General features: G+C 39.5%; 1 protein-coding gene across 2 annotated transcripts in view; it reads right to left on the bottom strand.

The window, feature by feature from the left end:
• VMP1 (vacuole membrane protein 1) overlaps positions 1 to 24,296 on the bottom strand; it is a 64,306-nt gene that overhangs the window by 13,190 nt on the left and 26,820 nt on the right. For both annotated transcript variants that reach the window (XM_084299733.1, XM_084299734.1), the window contains exons 7-10: positions 20,484 to 20,615; positions 6,479 to 6,559; positions 2,699 to 2,815; positions 159 to 220 (exon numbers count right to left, since the gene is read on the bottom strand). In XM_084299733.1, coding sequence (XP_084155859.1) covers positions 159 to 220; positions 2,699 to 2,815; positions 6,479 to 6,559; positions 20,484 to 20,615 — 392 coding nt within the window. The remainder of the gene's footprint in view (positions 1 to 158; positions 221 to 2,698; positions 2,816 to 6,478; positions 6,560 to 20,483; positions 20,616 to 24,296) is intronic.

The raw sequence follows: 24,296 nt of genomic DNA, 5'->3' as shown, positions 1-24,296 counted from the left end.
TTCAGGTGAGGAATGAAGTTGCAAAGAAGACCTGAGCTAGCAGTTTGCCAAAGGTGGCACTTACAAGCAAAGCACAATTTTCAGCACATCTGATTTAGCTCCTCCAGTATTTTTCCACTTAATGAGTGAAGGTATTAGTGTGTTAAAGAATTACTCACCCAATTAGGGACACCATCTGCTCCACTATATGTTTGCTGAATGTTATAATAACGAAAAGTTTCTGTAGGAAGGAAAACGTCAGTTAGAGAAATGTTTGATCAAAGGGGAAGCAAAGACAATGGTGTACAACAAATTATGTTCCTTTCCAATCCAACTGCTTCTCCAGCACTTAGTTTTCCCTTCACTTTTCTGTTTTTCAGTACTCTTTTCAAAAATAGGCAGAAGAGAGCAAAGCTATTTACTTTATTATTCTATTTCCTCATAGATCTCATTTCTTGCAATGTTTTTGTAGCCTGTGTTACTAACCATTCGCATCCTCCCCAAACTTAAATTCCCAGAAGCTCAAGGTCATTTTACTCCGTCAACAATGTTTTTAATGGAAAAACAGTCAGCACTGTGCAGAAAAATTCACATCCCATTACACCAACAGACGGACTTACAGATCACAGAGATGAAAAAATGATAGCCCCCTTGTTCACGTGCTTCAGAGAGAAGCAAAACAAAGAAACACCTAGTGAAGAACAAGTAAGAGCCATTGGGTACCTTCAGAGAAGACCAACTTCAGGGAAGATAGATAATCCATTGCATTAGAGAATGATAATTTGAAACAGAATAATTTCAGTAGAAGACAATTCTATAACACATGGCTTATTTTCCACAAAAAACAAGTGTCTGTAATTTTACCTCTCCCTTCTCTTCTGTCATGTTAATTTTTTTAAAAATAGCTTTTGCTAATTCCTTGTGTCACATTCAATAGCTTGTTTGTTTGCAAAGAGCGAGCAAGACTACGTCTAGATGTACCTATACACACAAACAGTTCCCACGGTCTCCTTAAATGAATTTAAACATGATCTAATGAGAAGCGCATTCACTAGTATGGAAATAAGGGATGTGATAACAACTACACAAAATGATTTTGTGGTCTAGAGGAAGAGACCAGTTAAAAGCAGCTCCAGGATGGTCACTGCAGAGTCTGTTACTTCCTGTCTAGAGAGAGGTTTCATTAAAAACTTGTTCTGTGACTGTTACATTTCCTAAATTCCAAATTGCAGCAAGATCACTGAAAAAAAAAATAATCAAGGCTATTGCACAAGAGTACACTTGAAATACAACATCACAGAAAACAGAATTCTAATAGCTAAACATATTACAAAATACGATGATTTACCACCAGTGCAAGAGACCGGATTTTTTTTTTTTTTTAATCTTAAATTTTATCTGGGTGTAGAACATTACGTTCCATAGCAAACAGTCTCCTATCTAAACAAGGCAAATAAAATTAAAGGAATATTATACAAATACTAGTTCACTTTTTCTATGTTGCCAGAACAAATGCTAACAGCACACAAGTTTTAAAGCAGAAAAAATCAGGGAACACTAAACTAAGCATAGAGGAAGTGCTGCTTTCATAGTAAGTGAAAGAATATTCAGATTTATTTGTTACCTTCCGTTTGAAGACTACACAAATAAAACAACCATTTACCAAAAAAATGGGAACAAAGAAGGGGTGGGGATTGAAGTCTTGTTCAGGGCAAAAGAAAGATTTTTAAGCAGCTTGATGAGGGTAGTAGGCAAATAATTTTATACTACTAAGCTTCTGCTTTTTTAAAAAGAGTGACAGCAAAGATTTCCAAGCAACAAACCTACAGGCACTGCAGAGTCCTATGGAGATATTTTAAGCTGAAAAGCTCAGCCTCTAACCATTAGACACATCTAGCATCTCTAACCTACAGCTGAAAGCTCAGTCTCTAACCATAACTGTATCATCAATTATATCACTCTACTTGTACTAACCACGCTGCCAGCAATTAACAATTGTCAGGGAATCAATACTTCATTTTTTATTTGACAAAATGGTGACACATCTTAAAATCAAGACTCAACAGTTTTTAAAGCTACTTGAGATTCTGATTGCCAAATTCAGAACATCCGGTAAGACTGAGTTAGCAAGAAAAATCAAACAAGCCTCTCTGAAATCAGGCCCTTTCATAATAACATGGATTGAACAGACCAAAAATCACTAACCACGCCTGAAAATTGCAGATGACACTCCCAAAAACATACCCTTGGAGTGCCTTCTGCAGGGAGCAGGGCCTGGAAGGAGCACGGCTCTCTCTATACATTCAGCTGAGGGAGCATTTAAAAAGTGCCGCTTAACTGGTAAAGGCTAGTTGCAGTGCTCTTTGAAACGAGTATTTGTTACCAAAAAGGCAAGTTCATTATGAGTACGAAGTCCTTTCAGTCTGGTAAAAACCGTAGGTAAATAACTTGGCTAACCACCAATTTCCTGAGTGGTGTAGGCAGCGAGCTCATTAGTTTGTAGCTATAAATTATTCAGTTGCCTCAGTTTTAAGTGAAGGAGCCTAGCAGATTCTTTATTGTAAATCCTCCGCACCAAATTAATTTCCATTACTTCAGGTCAGGAAAGGAGACTCCAGAATTCATTACGGAGTAACACAGTGTAACAGGAAAAAAAAAAAAAAAAAAAAGAGAGAAGTCTTCAGCCCAGAGCCCTAAGGGACCTGTAGCATCTACTTGCCTGGATGTGCATTTTAATTACTGCTTTCCCAATCAGGGTGGCACCAAAGAAGGTCCAGAAGGGAACCAGAAAGTGTCCACATGTTATCCCGGCCAGGTCAAACAGAGGGTTTGGAATCTGTAAAGTGCAAGGGAAAAAAGTTCATGAATTTCAGTATTTAATTTAGAAGAACAGGAATACTACAGACTCTGAAAAATGTACATTTTCCCCTTCTTCAACTTAATTCAAAACTCTTGTGTTTTAATACTTACAAAAGTATTAAAGTTACACCACATAACTTAAGTCTCGGAGACTTAATGAGACAATGTCCCAGACAACTCCACTGACAGTCCCTCCTCGCCCCTTGACTTTAAAAGAGCTAGCAAAGTTTTCCATGTGAAACGCACAGAAACCACAGTAAAGCCATTTTGAGTGATTTATCAAATTTTCTCACTGACAAGCACATCACTCCTGGAAGCCAGTGTTCAAAATTATCTCCAGTGATTTCCATCTGAGAAAGTACATTAAAAACTGGCATTTATGGTCATATGTATCCAGTTTAAAAGCACTGATTAAATTTTATTAAGCATATGCATTTCATTTAAAATTAGAAGTTGTTTTTTTTTATTGTTAAATCCTTGGCTTGACATTGGGTATTGTGATACTATCTGTAAAATATTTTTGAAGTTAAACCAAGAAAGAATCCAAATTCCAACCTTTCGCACTCAGCACAAGGGCTCTCGGTCTGAATAAAGGGAACATACCCCGTGTGTTTACAGTAGCAGTGCATCACTAATATCCTGCAGCACTTGGGTTGTTTTGTTACACAAACAAACAGGGAGTGTAGATATTTAAGCCTATAAAGAATAATAACTTTGACTGACTGAAATCTGCGAGAAAGCTTACGAGGGTTATACTCAGCTGTTATAGACTAGCAATTCAAATTTATGAGCACCCACAACACCACCTGCATAGGAAGAAATCTGAAACGGTCTCTAACCATGCCCCGAAACGGTCTCTAACCATGCCCCACTGCAGCTAAAGTGATCCTGTACCTCTGACAGCTGTCTTCGGCATAGGAGGAGGCTGGTAAATTATTTACTTATGCCAGAGCCAGATAATTTTGCTCTCCTGAGCCAAGTCTGGTCTAGGTCTCCAGTAAGTTCTTTGTTGGTCAGTTTAGTTTTTTTTTTTCCTCTGGTAAGTTCACAGCACATTTTAATGACTGCATTACTCTCACCACAGAGGGAGCAGCATGCTTTAGGTACAGGTAACTGTGGGTATCACCAACACGTTAAACATAGCACAGTAAAAAAGTTACTTGAGTCCACATTGAGGTGTATCAGCAGGTCAGTGAGGTTTTCTCTTTGTTTGCTTTAAAAAAAACAAGAACACCACATGTGTGCAGCACTGAGAGCTGCCTGAAATGCCCAGAAATGGGAGGGCAAAGTCTCCCAAAACACAGCAAGGATCTCGATCTCTGCCTCGCTCTGCTCCTTCCCCACAGCTGCCTTTACACAGGAATTAGGCTCAAGACAATAACACAGTTTTCTTATTGCCACTAAACATTACATTCAGGTGATTTCACTGGATAAATTCGCAAAGCTTTAAGTTCAATCAGTTTTCACGTAGCATTTAGAAGCCATCCCTTGACATGCAGCTAGGGCAGCCATTACATTGCCACTTCACAAGCAAGTTCTCTTCCCTTTCACTAGTCACAGAAATACTTTCAGCTAAGATACTGTTTAAAATCCAGAAGTAAGAGGGCAACAATAATGTTGGCAGGAAAGGAGACACCTTCTAGCACAAGGAGAAGCAGCAATGAGCAAGAAGAGCCCTGAAAAAGTCCAGAAGCTGGTGGGGAAATGCACAAGGGCAAGCAGCACACATGGGGGGTGCCTTCCTCCTCTACAGGTACAACAGAAAGGGACAGCTTTAAATCCCTCTGCTTGTTTCAGAGCCTCTCCCACACTTCACCTCACCCTTTTTGCTGCTACTCTGCATTTATTCTGTAACCACATTTACAAATCCTCAGGTGCGCTGCAGTGGATCCGTGATTCCCCATCCCTCCCAACCCACAGCAACCTGTGTAAGCCAAAGGAAGCTGGAGCTCAGAGCTCGCTGAAGAACAGGGCACCAAAAGTAGGGAAGAAGTTAAGCAAATACTTAAATAATACTAAGCAGAAACTCTGAAGAGCTTACACATCTCCTCTCATGTCTAGCAACTCCTTTCTCACATTCCCTACTAGCCCACATGTCACCTTGTCTAGCTACCCCAGTAACTCATCCCTGCCGTCCCGGAGCTGTTCTCATTACACAAGACAGACCAAACAGCCCGTGCCGCGAGCGATGTCTCACAAGATGGTGACTAGAGAACAGTGAGTCAGAGCCAGCCAAGGAGCAGTCTCAGAGCTTACTGGACGGAAAGATTTAAAGAACAGCTTGTAACCTACGTGCCCACTCTAAACAATAAGACAGTTCAAAAGATTCGTAAACAGAGGTTGTGTGCCAGCAACTGCAATCAGCTTAATTCTTTCCAGCTAACACAGGTTACTTGCATTTGAGCAAATAGTTAACATTGTAATCTCTACAATTTAGGAAACTAAGAGGGACTCTAGACAAGTGTGGAATTAATACCTCATCAGCTGAGCAGCTGGCTAATGGTTGTGGTTATTCCAGAAGAATGGGATCATAGAGGACCTGCAATCCCCCCTTTACTGTAATCACATCTCTGCATTTGTGTGTGGGAGGGAAGAGCAAGGCACGTCATTCCTACCGGTTTTCATCAAGCTTCCAGGGAGAGGTTTAAACCTCAAACAGTTCGGTATTTTCACACTCCAAAAGAACAGCACTAGCCTACTTAAAACACTAAAATAGCATCAGTGGAGATGCTCACACATCTGTCTTAGAAAAAAAAACACTATAAGTAGTCTGCAGTTCAGACAGCCACAACTGAAATGCTCTCCTGCATTCTGCTCTCCCTGGTTCTTAGTAACCCAAAGTCACCTCCTAAACAGATTTAGGACTACTATGGACAAATATCCTGGTCGGGCTTTGTACAGGAAGTTTTTCCACTCTTTTAATTCATGTATATCTTTGAATCTGAACATGTCAAGCACTGTAAGATACAGGACACGCATCTAAAGAAATAATACAGCTCCAGCAGAAACTAGAGGTTAACAGCCTAGCTCTTGCTGTACCCTGCCAGGTAACAATCTGGGCTGGGAAAGTCACAAGAGGATAGCTGACAGGGGAGCTAGGGCATACAAGCTGATCTGCCAAACACCCACTAACAGAGCAGTGAGCATTTGCCTCTGTTAGAGAAGACATGGCCTCAAACTAACAGCAGGAGCTTGTCTGAAGCAGAAACATTAGAAACTTCTTCAGTTTTAGGAATTGCTTTCTTTCAAAAAAAAAAAAAAAAAAGCCACCCAAGAACTCAAGGGATCCCTCTTGCACAGTAGCACAAGTAGTACTATTCTAAATTCACTGTTTGTCAAGGAGAATGAGTGTCAAGAAGCCCAACGGTAAAGCTGATGAAAGGGATAACAACTGTTAGCTGTGCATTTATGCAGAATTCCCTAGGTTTTGTACTAATCTAGGACTGGAGTTTCTCCATGCTATTGTACTCGCCAGTACCACAACCATCCCACATCCCTAAGCACCACAGAAAACACAGAAATAACAAACAAGATGTGAAGATTCATATGGACTCAAATAAAGCAACCCACAGTTCACAGCATTAACTTTGCTGCAGTACCATCTGTGACTACAAACCCCCTGTTAGTGAAATGAACTTACTGAAGCGCAGGCCAAAATGCCGAAGAACCCAACTTTCTGCACCAGGTTCTGGACAGCCAGTTTAGCCCGGGAAGCAAAATCCTGCCAACAAGAAAACAAAGGCATTAATGAGACAAAACCCCCAAATGAACACACCTCAGAGTGTATGTGCTTGCAACATCCTCCATGCTTTGGGATTTTCTGCTTTGCAGTTGGATGAATTTTTGCAACAAAATCAAAGTCAGTTTGAAGTTCTGGGCTTAGAGGGAAGAAAGAGAAATTGACGATGCTTGGTGTGAAAATCTGACCACCCACATGTAGTGAGTTTTTAGTTTTCCTTACAGATTTGGTTCATCAAAACTCTGCAAGTGGCACTAAGTTCACTTTATTATGGAAACAGGTTTCTAGTACTTCTTTCCACCTATCTCTGAATTGCCAGTGCCACTATTCCACTATTACCTTATTCCTTAACCAAAGAGAGGGAATTAATTCCTTCAATACCATCTACAATGATAAAAAGGTACTTTCTCAAAACACAAAGACAGAATACAATATCCCATTATCTGTTTGCAAACCCAGGTTCTTTTTCAGAACAGCTAACTCTAGGTTCTCTCTAAAGCAGATCTGTAAGGTTCATTAAATCTGTGGAGTTAAACCTAGAGTACTCGAAAAGAAACAAAGGTGGCTGACCATGTAACATCTGAGCTATTCTTTATGAAGTCAGACTATGAACATGTTGCCTACTTTAATTTTGTGATGACAAATTTCAAGCATATTCATGGCAAACTCAAGAGTCTCAAAGTTTACCACAAATAGTAAACATTTTTGAAAAGCAAAAATAAGGATTTCTCACAAGCAGCTTAAATTAATTTGAATGTGAGAAGTGATTTCAGGAGAATAAAATTCTTGCAAAGTAAAACTGTCCAAGAAGTTAAAAACAGGGTCAATGTTATCTGCTCAGGCTTGGCAACAATAGTTACACAAGGCTGAATATCTTTGGAAACAGCTAGCTTTAAAAAGAAATTATTAAAAAAGATTAAAAATCTACCAATATGTAATGAATATCTAATATGTAATGATTTTCCAGGAACAATATTCAATGATTTGCATGTTGTACAAAACTGTTAAGACAAATTTAACAAGGAAATACCACATCAGTAATTAATGCAAGATAACTACAAGATAATCCAGAAGAATTCAATTTATGCAATTTTAACTTTGTTACAATTCTGTTGAAACCATCATTACTCCATACCAGTGCAAGTAAATTACAATTACTTCACATTCCTATTAAATTCTGATCTACAGAACTGACATAACTTTTAATGCCAGATTTAAAAAATCTGTGATAAGGCCATTTGGTATGATTTTACACTGTTTTCAAGTGGTAACTGTTCACCATTTCAAAGCTTTAAAAATAGGTAAATTCATAAATTAAAAACAATTATTATTAATATCAGAATAATTATTTATAGCTCATACTTAAACAAAAAAATAAATACTGTAGCTTAAAGAAAAAAGCCAAATAAACGAGACTTCCTACATCTTCCACTGGGACATTTTTAACCTCAGGAGAATACAAAAGGCTTTTGGAATATCCTCCAAAGGGCAAATTTGCTATCTTCAACCCGGAGTAACAATTCAGGATTACATGATCCAGCCCATGAATGTCTTATTGCAAAATGGAACACAATGAAATATTTACACTGTGTCAAAAAGCAGTTCCTGATGTTATTCTTTTAACTTCTAGGATATGTGCAGTATGCACAAATAACCAAAACCTGCTCCTGGGGGGGCTGATCCCAACCTCTTGAGCTTATGTTAGTACAAACAGGTCTAGGGGATGCCTGCCTGAGACAGAAAGTACAGTTTTAATGCTTTTCAGTTAAGAGTGCATTTTTGCAAAAAATTGTCATTTGTAACAAGAAATGATAGCTTAGCAGTGAACTACATCCAAAGATCTTGCAACATCAAGGGCAGTTCCTACCCAAACTAAAATTCCCTCATCATTATTTTCTAGTTAGTAAATAAAACCACAGCAAGCTAACATACGAGCACAGATAACGGGTCAGCAGCAATGTCCTAAATCCCACTGAGGATTTAGGACATGAACCGAAAAGGATGCGAGACTCTCGAGTGTGATCACAGAGCTCTCAATAAAGGCAATTAAACGTGGCAGACGAAGGGGATAACAGGGATTCTAACTCCTGACCAAGTGCAAAAGCAGAAATACATTTTTAGTTTCTCTATTATTTAGTTTAAAAAGTTATGCTTCAGTGTACTTTTTCAGTACCACTGTCCTTTCAATGGCAGATTTTTTTTTTTTTATTTTTTTTTTTTGCAAAGATGAACTGAAAAAGCAGTGCCATCTCTGTAGGGATTTCATAAGATGTCTCCTCCGTACTAACAGGGCTGAATGTGACCATGAGAGTTTCAGTTCCTACTTTTTTCACCATTTCACAATGCTCATGGGGTTACAACAACATTTGCACTTCGATAAGCCAATCTAAAAGTTTTCACAGCTCTATAAATCTAATAAAGTATATTTAAAACAATACATTATTAATACAAATTATTCAGATACACCCATGATATACTTCAAGGCAGTAGTTTCTAGTCTAATTTTAACATATTTACCCATTATCCTAAGGACTGTATTGCTAGGACACTGTTGTATTAATGCTCACAGGCTGGAACTGGAAAGAAACTCTCACAAGTTAACACTGGCAGCACAGATGGTTTAATAAACTATTTATTATTACAATTACAAATAGATTGTATTAACCTAGTGTAAGCACAACACATTTTTCATCGCATTTCTTAAAAATAAACAGCTTCCCTCATGAGATGTCTAGACTAATGCAAAATAAAGGCTGCCTTAAAACTTTATCTCCAGCAAGACATTTTTTGCTTTGAAAACAATAATGAAAGTGCTGAAAAAAGCCTAACAAATCTGTCTCAAAAAACACTACAATCATTTTTCTTACCTTATTAATTCATAAGTTTTTTTATTATTATTTGTTTTTACCCAGATTGTTTCTTCAAGTTCTTATTATTTTATTTTACATTCATTATCTATTTTGAAGTACTCCATGGAAAGCACAGCTACTGCACTTAAAATTTCAGTGAGGAACTTGCAATTTGCCTTCCTTTTTCAAACTTTCCAAATAAGCCAAGAGAGATAACCTTAGGATTTTTTTTCTTATTTCCCATGATCTAATGTAATCACAGATACAAATAATTTGCATGGCAACATACACATCAGGGTTACAACAGATATATATTTGCAGTCTTTACCCTTACTTTAATGTAAACGAGTTAAGAAATAGTTCTGTTTGGTTGCTTCCTTAAATTTCATTTGTCAAATCTTTGCAACATCTGCAATAATAAAAACCCTTAAAAGTTTCATTTCTCAGAGAATACAATCATCAGTTTCACAACTTTTACCTATTTCACAATATATTTTTTCTGTTTTAAATCCTGCATAGGGAATAATCTTTAATTTTTTTTTTTAGAAATTAAAGCAAAACAACTTTCATAACTTACTGCTTTAAAAAAAATATTAAAAAGACATAAAAGTTCAGCTACTTACAGGCAAAACATATTCCCCCAAAATTAAAGTATCTAGACTGGACTCGACTCTCAGCTAATATGATTCATTCGCTACAACATTTCAGGATACTTTTGCTCACTATGTTCCTTTCAAAGATGATTTGTTCTTTTTTTTTTTTTGGTTTGGAAATAGATTTCCTGTGACTGCTGCAATACAGGCAGAGGAAGGTTAAATGATTAAACATTACTTCATTGGGTTAATCATCAGATCTCAAGAACTGGAATGGAAATAAGAGGCATAAAAAGGTCAGTGCTGAAATACTGATTCACAAGTCTCAGCTGGCGGCTTGAGGAAGCTTGCTTCATATCTGCCTTTAGTAAAATGGCACATTTTATTGATAACAGCATTTCATTACTGTGTTCAAGAAGCAAAAAAAAACTCTCCTAAACCTCCAAACCTAAAGGGATCTAGTAAAGAAAAATTACACGGTTTGCTGCTAAGTAAGGCATACCACAATGTTCCTCCTCTAAATATGCATTGTGATACAGCTTCAAGTAGAGCCATAGTCCTCAAGTATGGACCATTTACCCCCAGAAAACAGTCCTGCTTCTGGAAAGAGTGAATGGACGCACTCATCTTAGCTACAAGGCTTCACCTTGTTCTTCTACTTTATCTTGCTTCCATTTATAATTTAAATCTCTAGTTCTTCTTTCTGCATTCATTGTAAAATAAAATGCACAAGCTTTTCTGCATTTGATGATTGTAAATAATCAAATTAATTTCTGTAAATGATGATTGTTTCACTGGATTTAGTTAACAAGCTCTAGCAGAAAAAAATAATATTGATCCTTTTCCTTTCATAACACTGATACAGTATGAGAACACAGGATGGTCACAATTCACTGTTCACAGAAGTTACTCCCTTGAAAGACTGCGCAGAGGGGTGTAGAACAATTGTGCAATATAACAGCTTATTTTCTAACAAAGTTGCAATCAGTTGTTAGGAGCATCAAGAAAGCTGTGAGTCCAACCAACCTTCCTTGATGACAGCTGTCAGCCTCTGAAAGAGGCAATCCAGAGAGTTTGATTTGTGGTCCACAAGAACATTTCACTACCCATTTTTTTCCTGCTATAAATACATTAAATACTTTACAAATACATTGTAAACATGCTATAGCCACCAATATACCAATAAGGAGGAGGCCAGTAAGGATGTGGAGGTAGTATTGTAAGAACGACGCTAAAATCAATCACAATTTCATACTGCATGTATTCTCTACTAATAAGAGCAATGCCATAACACAGGACTGGGGAAAATCAGTGATGCCAGTGTGAATGCAGTTACTGAAGTAGGATATTAATTACCTTGCCTTAAATGGCAGCCTTTAGAAGTCCAAAACAGATTTCTGGAAGGCTTGGGATGGGTTATGCCAGATTTGCTACTCTAACAAAAAAATAAAATCATGAATTAACATCAAAATGATACCATGACAGAGAAACAGGGATCTGAAGTGAATGTGTTGCACCTCGATGGAACAGGTCCACTACAAACAATGAGAACAGCAAAGCTGCTGTAAAGAAGGGCATTTATCCTGGTGCCAGCAGGCTCCCTTGATGCGAAGGCACAACTTGCACATGAGGAAGAAGCAGATAAACCCCCAGCATTTGAGCCTAATACATGTTATGGATACAGTATTTTTCTTAGCAGAAACGAAGTTTAATTATACAAATAATAATCTTCAGAGGAGAACATTTTTCTCCGAAGACAGAAGACAACATGTGCAGCTACCGTCTCAGATTATTAAAATTATAAATTCCTTAACATTTAAAAAGCTGCCTACAAAGACAGTGCTCCTTTTCATGTAAAAATCTGAGTTATGTTAAAAATGAGCTGCACAATATTTTGTTTCTTCTGGCTTTCTATTACAACACAATGGAATCAAACACAACTTATGGGAGAATGACCATTTGTGGTTAGGCAATGAATTCTAGAATTTCAGAGGACTGGGAAGAATTATTAACTCATTGAAATAACATATTAACTGCAGAAGAGCAGTTTTCAAGAAGGCAGATAGCTACCTATGGGCTGAGAGGTTACACCACACATCCCTGCTAAGAAAGCAGCAGCTCAGCAGCTATGTTTAATGATCAACGCAGGAACCTGGAGTTAAGACGAAGGGAACAGAGACCAAGATACAGTTGATAGCCAGTGCCTATCGCTGCAAATAGCTCATTACTCAGCGACCAGAGAACCCATTCCATACGTCTCCTGCAAGACATCAAAGGTGACAGGTCTGAGTAAGGCTCCAGTAAGCTGCCAAGAGGAATATTCTGACAGCGGTGCACGGCGGTACTGATCTCCCGCTCCCTCAGCTGCGGTGACTCTCAGTGTCTGAATGTGTTTGGGAATGGCTGTGGTCCTGAGCCTCTGCTCTAGCTTTCCCCAAAAATACTTCCAGGTTAATGCAAGTAAGGGGCAAACTGAAAAGGGGCTATTTCCATCTCGATACCTGGAGAGAAGAGGGTGTGAGAAGTAAGGTTTAAACTTACTTATCGCTAGAAACTCTGGGGAAGAAAGGACCTATACATTCGAAAATGAGCTGCCAAAACACAAAGTTAAAAAAGGTTTTCAACAATTATTGAAAGCAGCAAAGGGAAGGTGGCAGAGCAAGCACTGAAGTTTGACAAAAGGTATTTGTATGTGACAAGCACAGGACAGACATCCTGTGGTAGGAGGAAGGGCTTGAATTCTAAGCCTGAGAAAATAAATAAAAATAAACCGTACTTCACAAGACGACTTTTTTTTTCTGAGACACTGAATCTGGACAAGGAATAGTGTAATCATATGGGTAAGTTACAAGAGAAATACATGTCCAAGTTGAAGATGAAAACACCGTTTCAGATATTACAATATGAAGTAGGATGAACAGCAATGAAATGGGGACCTCGCCTTTGTAGGCTTTACTGAAGCACTATGGAAAGACAAAGAGAGCAGTACCTACAAAACTTCTTCAAATCTTTGAGAGAGGCACTTTAATGACTTGAAGTTAATGAGATTTCAAAGCATTATTCAGAATATTTGTATGCAAGGATGAGTAGGTACTATATACAAATCGCAAGGGAAACAAACACACAGGTGAATTCCTCTAGTAGCCTTTGCTAGGACAAGGACACTGAACACACACTGTTGAGGGAAATACAGATCTACTTCCACATCTGCTTGTATTCAAATTCTTGAGGATGTTTGGATGTTAAGAAGGTGACGTTGCCATCAGTGGCAGTTTGAAGGAAGAGGAAGAAAGTTTTTTGTCTTATAATGTGTCCCATAGAGCAGTACCTTTTACCACATCCACTGCCACCTCTCTGCTCCAATCCTCATGCCAGGTCTGTGCAGTGGCATGAAGCTACACATGCCCTGGGACACTTCAGTTTTGTAGTGGTGCGTGAAGGCATGAAATAAAAATCTGCCAGGGAGGCGGCAAAGCCATTAGGACAGTCCAGCTTCAGAACAGAACACCCAGACAGGTGATGCCATCTCCAGCCATGGAGGTTTTCAAGACCAGACTTGGTAATACCCAAGGAACCCGACCTTATCTCATAGCTGACCCTGCTTGGAGCAAAATTTGGACAAAGACTGCCTAAGGTCCCTTTCAGGACGAATTCTTCTGTGATTCCAGAACGAGATAGGAGCAGCCACCTCCAGAGAGAAGAATGAAGCAGCAGAACATCCTATCACTCCGGTTCCCACACATCACACGTTGACCTCTGCAGCCTTTGCTTCTACAGTTGAAAGTGTGTGCTGGCAGTGCCTCCACCAACGTACTGGCTGCCTAAAATACCACTGCAGCTGCACAGCGAGTGCTCGTTTATCTCAGGGCTGCAACTGCAATTAGCTATTATGGCCACAGGTCTGCCAAGCTAGTTACAGTGACATGATGTGTACAGCGCCATGCCAGGATGTTGTCAACTTTTTTTTTTTTTTATTTAAGTTATAAAATCCTATTCTGGGGGGTTTAAAATTCAGGCACTGCAAAAAAAAAAGGATACAAGATGGCTAGAATTAAGCAAGTCACTTTACTTCAGCCATCACCATCAGGAAAGGAAGCAACTTTTGATAACCAGACAAACAGATTGACCTTTCCAATCCCTTACAAAGCAAAGCTGAAGTCACCAAAGACACTCAAAAAGAACACTATATTCTTGCCCCATAGGGAATTTAGAAATAAGTTAAGGAAGAAAGCCCATATATAGAAAAAACACTTGTGTAATAAAAGTGAGCACTTCTAGACACAGCTGACAAATCCTTTTGCACTTGCAAGTCTTCCTACTCAGCAGATGTGCAGCGCTAAGCATACCTCTCGCTCGTTCACCCTGGGAAGTAGCTGAGGTTCCCAGACAGCTCAGAGAAGTGGTCTGCATACCAGACTCTTGTACAACACAGATATTTAAACAGTGTCTGAAGGAGGAAAAAAAAACTTGCTGTTTTCTTATGATACCATAATTAATTTGTATCAGTTATTGAAGGCTCTCCCGGAAAAAATATTCTTGAAGCAGCTCATCTGACCCCAACTTGTGATTGAAAATCAGAAAATTAAGAACCCAATCTTTAATTTATTCTTTGAAATATTTCTAGGCCAACTGCGTTTTAGAAGCTACTTCTCCAGCACTGTAATGCAGCCACTTATCTGTCCATATAAAGTTTTTTTTTTTTTTTTTAAATATATATAACCATGAAATTGAGACTAACTTGAATGTTTCAGAAGAGCCCTATGCAGCGATGTGACAGGAACACCCAAACTTTACTCCCTAGAAAACATGTAGACAACTAATTTTATTTTTCCCCCCTCAGATCCAAATCTCCCATAAAGCCTCACTGAAGCTGTAGAGGTTTATTGAGTAGCTGCTGCTTCTTTTGTACGGATCACAAAGCTGAGAAAATCCCATATGACTCTGAAAGAGTGAAACACAATGGTCCAGGACCAGTTTGTTCCCTTAGAAAGTTGTATCAACCATTGCCAACTCGGGCGAACAGGGCATGCAAACCCAATGGCAGAGCGCTTCTCCATACGCCACAGCTGCAGTACAAAAGCAGCATGCAAGACTTCCAATAAACTTGGTGATAATCTTTATTAAAATGTTAATTTCTACTGCAAAGTGAGGTATTTGTTGGTGTAGAAATTCCTCTGAGCTAACAGCCTCAAACCAAGTGAAAATACTACCAAGTAATCCAGATTTCTTCAGTGGTTTGACTGTTACTGATTTATGTACTTTCACACTAAATATTAAGACAGAGGGACTTGTAAATGAGTTTTAGCTAACGGAGGTATCACAAAGAACAGCTCAAAGAAGAACATGGAAAAAAATCATCTCTAGATTACCATTAGCAAACCCTCGTTGCTGTTTTTTCCTTATCTGTAAGCAGGTGTGCAAATGAATAGAACAATGCAGGCACAAGACTGCCCTATTTTCTTGCCAGTGTCCAAAGAAATCCAGCAAGGAGGTGGCTTACACATTTGTTACTCATAGCTCCTATTGTCTACCCTGTGCCTATCTTAACTCTTTGCTACCCCTTTTCTGAGGAAGTTCCTGGTAACAACAGTTCCCTTACTTAAAGCTTTCACTGACCCGTTCCAAAGGTTATCTCAACTCACTAATTTTGGTGAACTATTTAAAATAAAGCTAATGCTTGATATGCTCACAGTTTATTACATTTTCCGTGAAAAACATCACATTATGCTATTAGCTTACTACTACCAGTCTGCTGTCTCACTCTCAAGCTATAGCATTTGTACGAAGTTTCCGGAGAGAAGCTTCAGGCTTTGATTAGTTTTGAGTTTACATTTAATTACGGGCCAAGATAAAAGCGGGGAGAGACCTCCCGTACGTGCATTAACAAAAAGCACCCAGCGAACAGCAGGAACGCCCGGTGTGCAGACAAGCCTCCTGGTGGCCACCCATCAGGCAGCCTAGACCAAACACCGACCTCCTCCTTGTACGGCACAATTAATAAAGAGAGGAAGCTGATGAGGAAAGGGGGTGACTGTAAGAATGAGCAAGGAAAATTATGAACGGAATTTGATGTTGGGTTTAAACAAGTTATTTCTGGGAAAGAAAAAAAAGAAGTCGATGTTTTCCAGTTATTGTACGCGACTTTACCACTTCCATTTTTATCATAACTACTTTATAAAAGCCTGCTTGTGGTCTGCTCGAACTTCTTTTTTCTTCTAAAGAATACCCTTAAAGCCTTTTGATTAAACCAGCCAGCAACCAGGGAATCCTTTACAGGCAGGAACTTATCAGATACTAATTGTTAGTTTAATCGTGGGAGAGATCCATTTTTAATTTGGCGATCTCACTTTACGCTGCTAATTAAGTAACATTTTGCTTATTAGACGAACCTAATCATTCCATTTCAGTGAAGTCACAGTGTCGTGTCAGAACACAGTGCTGGGTTCTCCCAGTAACCATGGCTGGGTGTGGTAGCCTACTTTGTTCTGCTTCTGCAAAGAGAAACCCCGCATTAGGACGTGGAAAAGCAATCCAGCTCAAGGCACAAGACCTTTCAGAAATGCTGGAAAGATGGGTTTAGCATGTGTCTAACTGTCACTATCGCAAAGTTCATCAGTTTAACTCCTTGCAGACAAGAAGCCGGCTCTCCGAGCAGGAAGTTGTTCGGTGGAACTCCTGACGCAATGCAAACCGAAGCAGTTGCAGCTTAGTTTAATACAAACCCTCTTGAGTCCACGTTGACAAATTCTTTAACAAGCCCTGTGGTTACAGGGAAGCTGGTTTCAGTCTGAGTCACTCCTGTTCAAACAGTTTACTGGAAATGGAGGGGAGGGGGAATTTTCAGAGAAGTCATGTGATGGCCAGACAAACCACAACCAGTAAAGGTTCAGTGGAGTCAAAAACAGGTCCCAGCAACAACCGGCATTCAGTGTGCAGATGGCACTCAATCATTTACAACGAGCCCTGCTGCATCCCAGCACTTCTATGGATTTAACCCTTTTTCACGTTTGTATTCCTTCAAGGGCAAGATGCAGTTTGGGAAGTAAACAAACAGCAGCGACTGATAGTAACACAGGCAACTAGAAAATATTTTTACATGGAGATTTGGCTGCAGCGATACTGCACAGAAGCAAAGCCTAATGTGCAAATCATTAGTTCTTCAAAATATGCTACTTAATGAACCCAAACACTTACAGTCATTAAGGCTTAGATATACAGCAGAGATAGTGGTGCATTTCTCCTCTTAGCAAAGCACACCGTGACACTGCACGGGCACATGCATTACGCATTACCGCTAAGTACCTCGAGGGAAGCTGGCATCAAGCTTCATTTTCACCAGAAACCTCCGTCAGCTTTAAGTGCTTCAGCATGACAGAGAAAAGAGGAGAGCACTTCACAAGCAGCAACTCTTAAACGGTCAAAAAGCAAAAGCCCTGCACGTGTGTGTGGAGACATGGAGCTGTGCTAGCACTGTGTTATTACCAATGTGCTGCCCCAGCACTAAGGAGCAGATTCACTTCCCCTAATTGCGAGGTTGGTTTGAACGGCTGCGCTGGAGATACTCCTCCTGCTCCAAGGGCAGCTTTGATGCAAGTCACCATTGCTCTGGAGTTTGACTGGAAGAGAATTAAGAGCAAGCAAATGCCATTTTAAACATGTATAATTCATAAATACTGTTTCAAGTATTAACAAACTGGGCCAAGTTGTTCTGTTTCTATAGCATGCTGGGCTCTGCATTGTGTGCAGCTTGGAGGAAAAAAAAAAAAAAAAGCCCTGCTTGTAAACCGCACTCCTTCTCCAGGGCAAAGTCACCCAATTTTAAAAAGAGCAGCCACAAGGCAAGAGCAGCTCTGGAGCTCACTTTATGTAACCAGGATGGGTTGGTCAGCATGCACAGAGACACACAGAAAGGAGAAGTGAGTGTTCCTTTAAAATGAGGGGCTTTCTCTGAAGTATGCTAATGGAAAGTCCGAGGCAGCCTTACACATCATCTGCAGGCTAATGAGTTTTCTCCAAACCTCGCTCAAGGAGACAGGTCACTTAGATTTGCAATTTATGACACAAAATCCATCACTAGACTCTTTAAAGTAAATAATATTTTACTCTGTGCAATTTTGAATGGCGCACTAAAACTTTAAACTGTTTAATACTTTTAAGTTCCTTTTCTTCCCTATTGTTTTTTAAACTGCCAAGCTAGCAAGCGCATTCCCCCCTGTCAGATCATTCAGGCTGGATGTTAAATTCATAGTCTATTCTCACCATGGAAGATTCTCATCTGTTTCTCAAAATTACCATTGTTTTTGAGAAACAGCAGCAACAAGCTTTCTAAACAAAACACACGCACGCAAAAACGTCAAGCCATTTGGCTTTGCCTTGTAGGCATAGAGCAGCTCAGCAGAAGTAGAAGGGGAAGCTATTCTTTAAAATCTAACACACCCAATTTCATGCCTTTCAAAAAAGGCTGGATGAAGGGAGACCTTTCTACTGAAAGAAGGCTTCTGTCACTTGATGTCAAGCATTTGCGGTAGTCTCCACGGCATGAGACACTTGTCACATCCCCCATTTTCCTAAGCATAAGGCTTAAACTTGGGCAATGGGAGAGGCTGATGTAGGTAGTAACAACTGGTATTAAGCGATTTAAAAGCAGACTTCGTAACAGTTCATGAAGTTGCAATTACAGGACAAACAGCGATAAACTATGCTTAAAATTGGGATTTACTCAAGGTCATAGGAAAAGGCAGGCCTGTCTCCCACAGACATCTAGCAAAAACACGATTTAAGCCAAAAGCAGAAAGGAAGTCATATTAGCAAGTGGAAAAAACAGAGCTGTCAGTTTTATGAGTGCAATACAATTTAATCAGATTGTCAAAGCCTCATGTTAAGAGAATTTTATAGAAACCAAACCACAAGTGTAGTTTTAAAAGAATTTTTTTCTGGCTATTCATCCACAAAACAACATATTTCGATCCAAATTCATTTGCCAAGAAAATAAAATCAAAAGTACTGGTAAATAACACCATCATTTTCCTTAACTCATTACACAATGCCATTCATTTACTAAGGGCAGTCAATGCAGCTAGCTATATTTTGGCCTGTCCTGACAAAATGCTCTCTAGCAAAAAATTTTCTTTTTCTGCCCAAGAATCTTAATCTTACTGCGCGTTCTGGAAAGCAGCTCTGGCTGCTCTCAGAACTTTACATGCGTATAATTTGCTGGGAGAGTTTCAGTAAACAGAGATAGCATTTCAGCTCTCGAGCCATGTGTTTGACTTTTTTTTTTTTTTGCAGCCAGGGATTACTTTGCAAAGCAAAGACTGACAGTCAGGTAAAGACTAAAGCAGTTTCTTTTTTTTTTTGCCACTGAATCTTTAAAGAAAAAGAAGCATTTACTACTTAGAATAACAGAAAAAAAAAAAAAACACTTTGGAACTTTTTAGCAGAGGGAGGCTCTCGTAAAATACAGGGATTCCTGTTTGTATTACTAACTCGGCATTTCCAAAAGCTTCATCCATGATTTGAGGGAGCATGGGGGTAGCAGGAAGTATTTGTTTGTATCAAGGAAGTACCCCAGCAGAACAGTTAAAAGACAACCGTGAGTAGTAAATAGCTTCTGCTGTTTGTGTAACAACAGCCTCATGACCCGTTTCTACCTAGTGCTTTTGATTGACAAAATACCAGGATAAGGAGGAATAATACAGCAAACAAAATTAGTGGCAAGAAGTTTGAAAACAAAACAAAACAAACAAACAAAAAAAACCCACAAATAAACAACAATACATTAGATTTCATTTAAGTCATTGTCAGTAGCTTCTGGAGAAGATGCAAACTCCTTACCTGAATGAAAAATTATCACCTGTAACATCTGACTCAGGTACAGCATCAGTTGCAAACTATGCTGTAACACAAGCAGTATTTAATCTATCAAGAAAGTAAGTCACAAGAGTAACAAAAAGGGATTCAGAGCAGTTTGGCTGCATTTTCACACCAGTAAAAATATGCTCCCTTAGGCTGATGAATGGGTCATGCACTGGCCCCTGAGGCTGTTACTGGCAAGGCAGACAAGTATCATCCTGGGGGGATAAACTGACTGAAAATCATCTGGCCCAGGGAGGTTTTAAATGCAGCCATTCCACAATCGTAGTTGTTATAGCACCCACTCTGTCACTGATCTGTTAGCCTACTTTTTCCCTACCTTTATTGTGCTGTTTTAGAAACTCTAAATAGAAGTAGTATTTGCAGCAAATACTTTGGCTGCACCACTGAATGTGCTTCAACAAGCTCCGTTCTCATCCTCCTGCTGCCAGAGGTATCTCTACCTGGTGGAGAATCTTCTTCCACCCTGGGAAGTCCCTTGTGAACTTGCACCAACGGATTTTTGGCCCATTCCCATTTAATTGGAATGGTTATTTACTCCATCTAGTTGTTCTGTGTTTTATTAATTCTGTTGTTTTGCAGTGTTCTTACTTGTGCAGTCTCTGCATGTTCCAGCATCTCCTCAAATTCCTGGTACTCTTCATCATCAGGTTCAGCACCAGAGAGTCGGGCCGCCCTTGCCATAAAATATGGAGGTAGCTCTCCGATTGCTGTGCCAGCACCCTGGGAAAAGAATAATCCCGATTTATTTTTTTGTTTGCTCTTAAATAGGAAACATGTGATACACACAGGCCCTTAGACATTTCAAAAGATTAGAAGCCAGAGATATCTGCTGTGTTATTCCAGAAGAATTGCGGAGACCAGCTGCCTTGAGATGGTTGTTTTTATCCACCAAGACAGATTCCTCCTGATTTCACATACAAAGGCATTGCTTTGAGACCCCACTCTCCTCCTTCCCTAGCTTAGGGAAATTCAGCTTCTCCCAAAGCAGACTACCACGCGGCAGGCCAGCGGTTCCCAAGCTGTGGCCTGCAAGGTCAAACTATGAGCTCTGTGCATCCCTGGGGCCCTGTGAAGTGGCGTGCTGCCCAGCAGCAGCACAGTTCTGCAGCCTGGGCCGTGCAGCGGGGAGGCTGCAGCCCCGTCACCGTGCTGCAGCCAGAGCCAGGCAGGCCACAGCCTGCTGCCTGCCCCGGTCCCTGACTCAGCACAGCGCTGCCATCTCACCCCGCCGCACGATGCCAGACACATTTGCCGGCATGTGACAGCCCTTGCTCCTGCAATGGCCCTTGGAATAATCTGGGAGCTCCTCCCCTGTGCCGTCATGCAGTTTACTTACAGTTTACAAAGTCATGAGACTTTGGGCGAATGTTTATTAGAAAACAGGCTCGGGTTTTACTGCCGCTACGAGCAAGGAAAATAAGGTTAAGCAAAGCTTGAGCTCGAGTTTCCTCTCTCCTTAAGATGGAATAAAGAAAGCCAAGAGAAGCGGAGATGAAAGCATGGCTCCTTTCTCACCACATGAGAATTATATTTGTTTTCTCAGGACATCAAATGACTCATTTCAGTCTTGTGGGTCAATGCATCATTAACCAAAGAAAAAAAGAATAGGAAAGAGACAACTAAGATTGAACATATGGATAAACATAGGCTGATGAAACAGGAACTTGGATTAAAGTCAGAATAGTTTAAATATAGGACAGGTAATAGCACAATAGTTGGGCAGCTCATTGGAAAAGTGCTAAAACTTAGCAGCATGCAGATGGCTTTTCTTTCTTAGGGTCAGTAGTAACAAACGCTTTTCTATTCCTTTGAAGCTATGCAAAAGCTTTTCAATTTCCTTTGTTCTCGCTCTAGATGCAGCTGCATGCAAGGGAGAATTCCAGCTGCTGTGGATATTCCAAGTCAACAGGTTGTGGTTTTAAATACCGCTGTTCTCTGCAGTTACCCGAACTGTTAAAGTCGCAGTTTGAGCATATAAAGTACACAGCCTCACATGTTTACGCCTTGTTTTCCACTGAAGAAAAAAATCTAAACGAGCGCAACAAGCTGAACTTCATTAATCTGCCGGTTTCTGGCACGAGGGAAGATAAGCCTGCAAACAGTAGCAACAGCGTTTCAGAAAAATTAACTTGAGGTTATGTTCTCAGGGTGATGCAAGAACAAAAAGTCACATTGCTTCTCCAGGCTCTGCCAATTTGCCTTGGCTTCATTTTGTTAACTGAGGAAGAGGTTCGCATGCGTGTACTGGACATGAACTTTCTTTAAATTGGTTAAGTCACATGCTCATTACAAAACATTTCAGAAGTGCAACAAAATCATATGATTTCATGTCTGCCTGAGACAGGTTCCTTAAGTGCATTTTAAAAAAAAAAAAGCAAGCAATTAAGGGATACAAACCAGTAACTATTTCACTTCTTTTTGTAACATTACTTCTCTATTTTCACAATTTAACATTGAATGCAGTTTTACTAACATACCAAAAAGGTAAACGCTCATCAAAATTCTTTTATACAAGTATATTCAGAAAAGGAAACCGGGAAATTACTCCACTAGAAAGAGTCTTTTAAACAGATTTTTATCCTGGCCAGGACACAGACTGCCTGTTCTGCTAATCCTGAGCAATTAAACAATTTTATTCTTCCCCCTCATTTCTTGTAAAAAAAAAGAAAAAGAAAGAAAAAAAGCTGCAACACATTAAAAATGTAGGGCACTATTGAATTCCTTGTCCCTGTGGGATGGAAGGCTGTGAAAACTGGCATACACCTAGCAGATTGTTTTTGAGAGTCCTTCTGCAGGCCAGGACTTGTGGAGCCAATTTTTATAGCGATTTAAAAAAGCATCATTTTCATTTCACCTAATAATTCCTTAGATACGGTGATATTTAATCCCAGTAACACTTATTATCAACAGAAATGGCTATCACTGACATGCAGGGGACTAGTAATGATTTTAATCTCTGGAAAAAGCTGTACCTGGTTTAAGTTGGCTGAAACAGCTGCTGATGTTTTTGTGATCTGAATCAAATCCCTTGTGCAGATAAATCCCTGCACTCAGGCCTTGCAGGATATCTAGCCTGGACAGCTTTATAGTCAGAGGCCTGCAGAGTCCCCAGTGGGACCGTCCTGCTTTCAACATTTTACATGAAAACTTGTATTCCTACCACCCTCCTGTCTCCCTCCAAACAATCAAGCAGATTGGCCAGGTTTTACTTTGGAGCCTTTCAACATCATTTCACTTTACAAGTCTAAAAGAAACAGGCTCTTGGTGCAAGCACATCTGTACACATCCAGTAATTCCTTTTCTTTCCAATTACCCAGCATTTATCAGAAGTTCAGATTTTAGATCCTACTAGAAGCTGCAGTTTTCATTAAAAAAATGTTGTGAGTTCATTCAATCATACCCAGATCTGGAGTTATACTTACTATTCCTGATTTCACATTAAAAGGTGAAAAGCTATTCAATTCAAAAATTTTTAGTAAGGTTCTGAGTTGCAAAAAAAAAAAAAAAAAAAAAAATTAGCTTGCTTTGTTTTCTGGAAGTCGCTGTTACTTTCCAGTTAAGTAGAATTTGTTTTTAAAAGAGACAGAATTGAGAGTAATTTTCTTCAACAGCTTCCATAAAATGTGAACTGGAATTAGGACAAAAGAAACATATTGGAAGAAGCAGCAGCAGTTGCCAACTTGATTTGGCTTACAGGAAATTAGCAAGCAATGTTTATGTACTCATGAAACATTCCAAGAAAGCATAACATTACACTAGACACCACTGGTAGACAGAGGATGCTCCCAAGGGAAAATCTCATGGAGACAGAGTTCAGTGGAAAGGTAGCTGACAGTGAATTTGAAGGCGAGAAGAAAGGCGGGGAAGAGGGGGATACAAAACGTTCTGGCATGGTCCTATTTCCTTGTCCTTTCCCTAGCCTGAATCAAGAAATGCTGCTCACATGAGACTGAAGATACCATTTGTTCTCCAGACTGGCTGCTCAGAAGGACACAAGATTTCAGTGTTTGCAGCTCTATTCACCCATTTCTAAACTAGTTAATTCTCCTCATAGTTCAGTTATTTTAAATGCTGAAGATTAAGCAATGCATGTTTACCCCGAGTTACATTTTTATTTTGCAACCCTAGAAACGTAATTGTAAATGCCATTTTTATTACTCTAGTCTTCATTAAACAAACTTAAGCAGAGGGGAACCAGCAGCAAAATAAAAAAGGAAAAAAACCTTGTATTTATGGTCTTATAAGTACTTGTACTTCCAGCCACTTATCAAGCATTCAGGCAAATCTGTCCTCTCATTCGAGAGACTGAAATTTAAAACATACTTTGCTTCTTGAGAGGGCTGTAAGTCCACTTTCCCCGTTATTTTGACATTGGTACTGTTGTATGCTACTTTAGTCTAT

The sequence above is a fragment of the Netta rufina genome (assembly GCF_964035555.1).
Source record: "Netta rufina genome assembly, chromosome: 21".
Classification (NCBI taxonomy): Eukaryota; Metazoa; Chordata; class Aves; order Anseriformes; family Anatidae; genus Netta; species Netta rufina.
The sequence above is the reverse complement of the archived record's forward strand: the minus strand, read 5'-3'. Positions and strand labels throughout refer to the sequence as shown.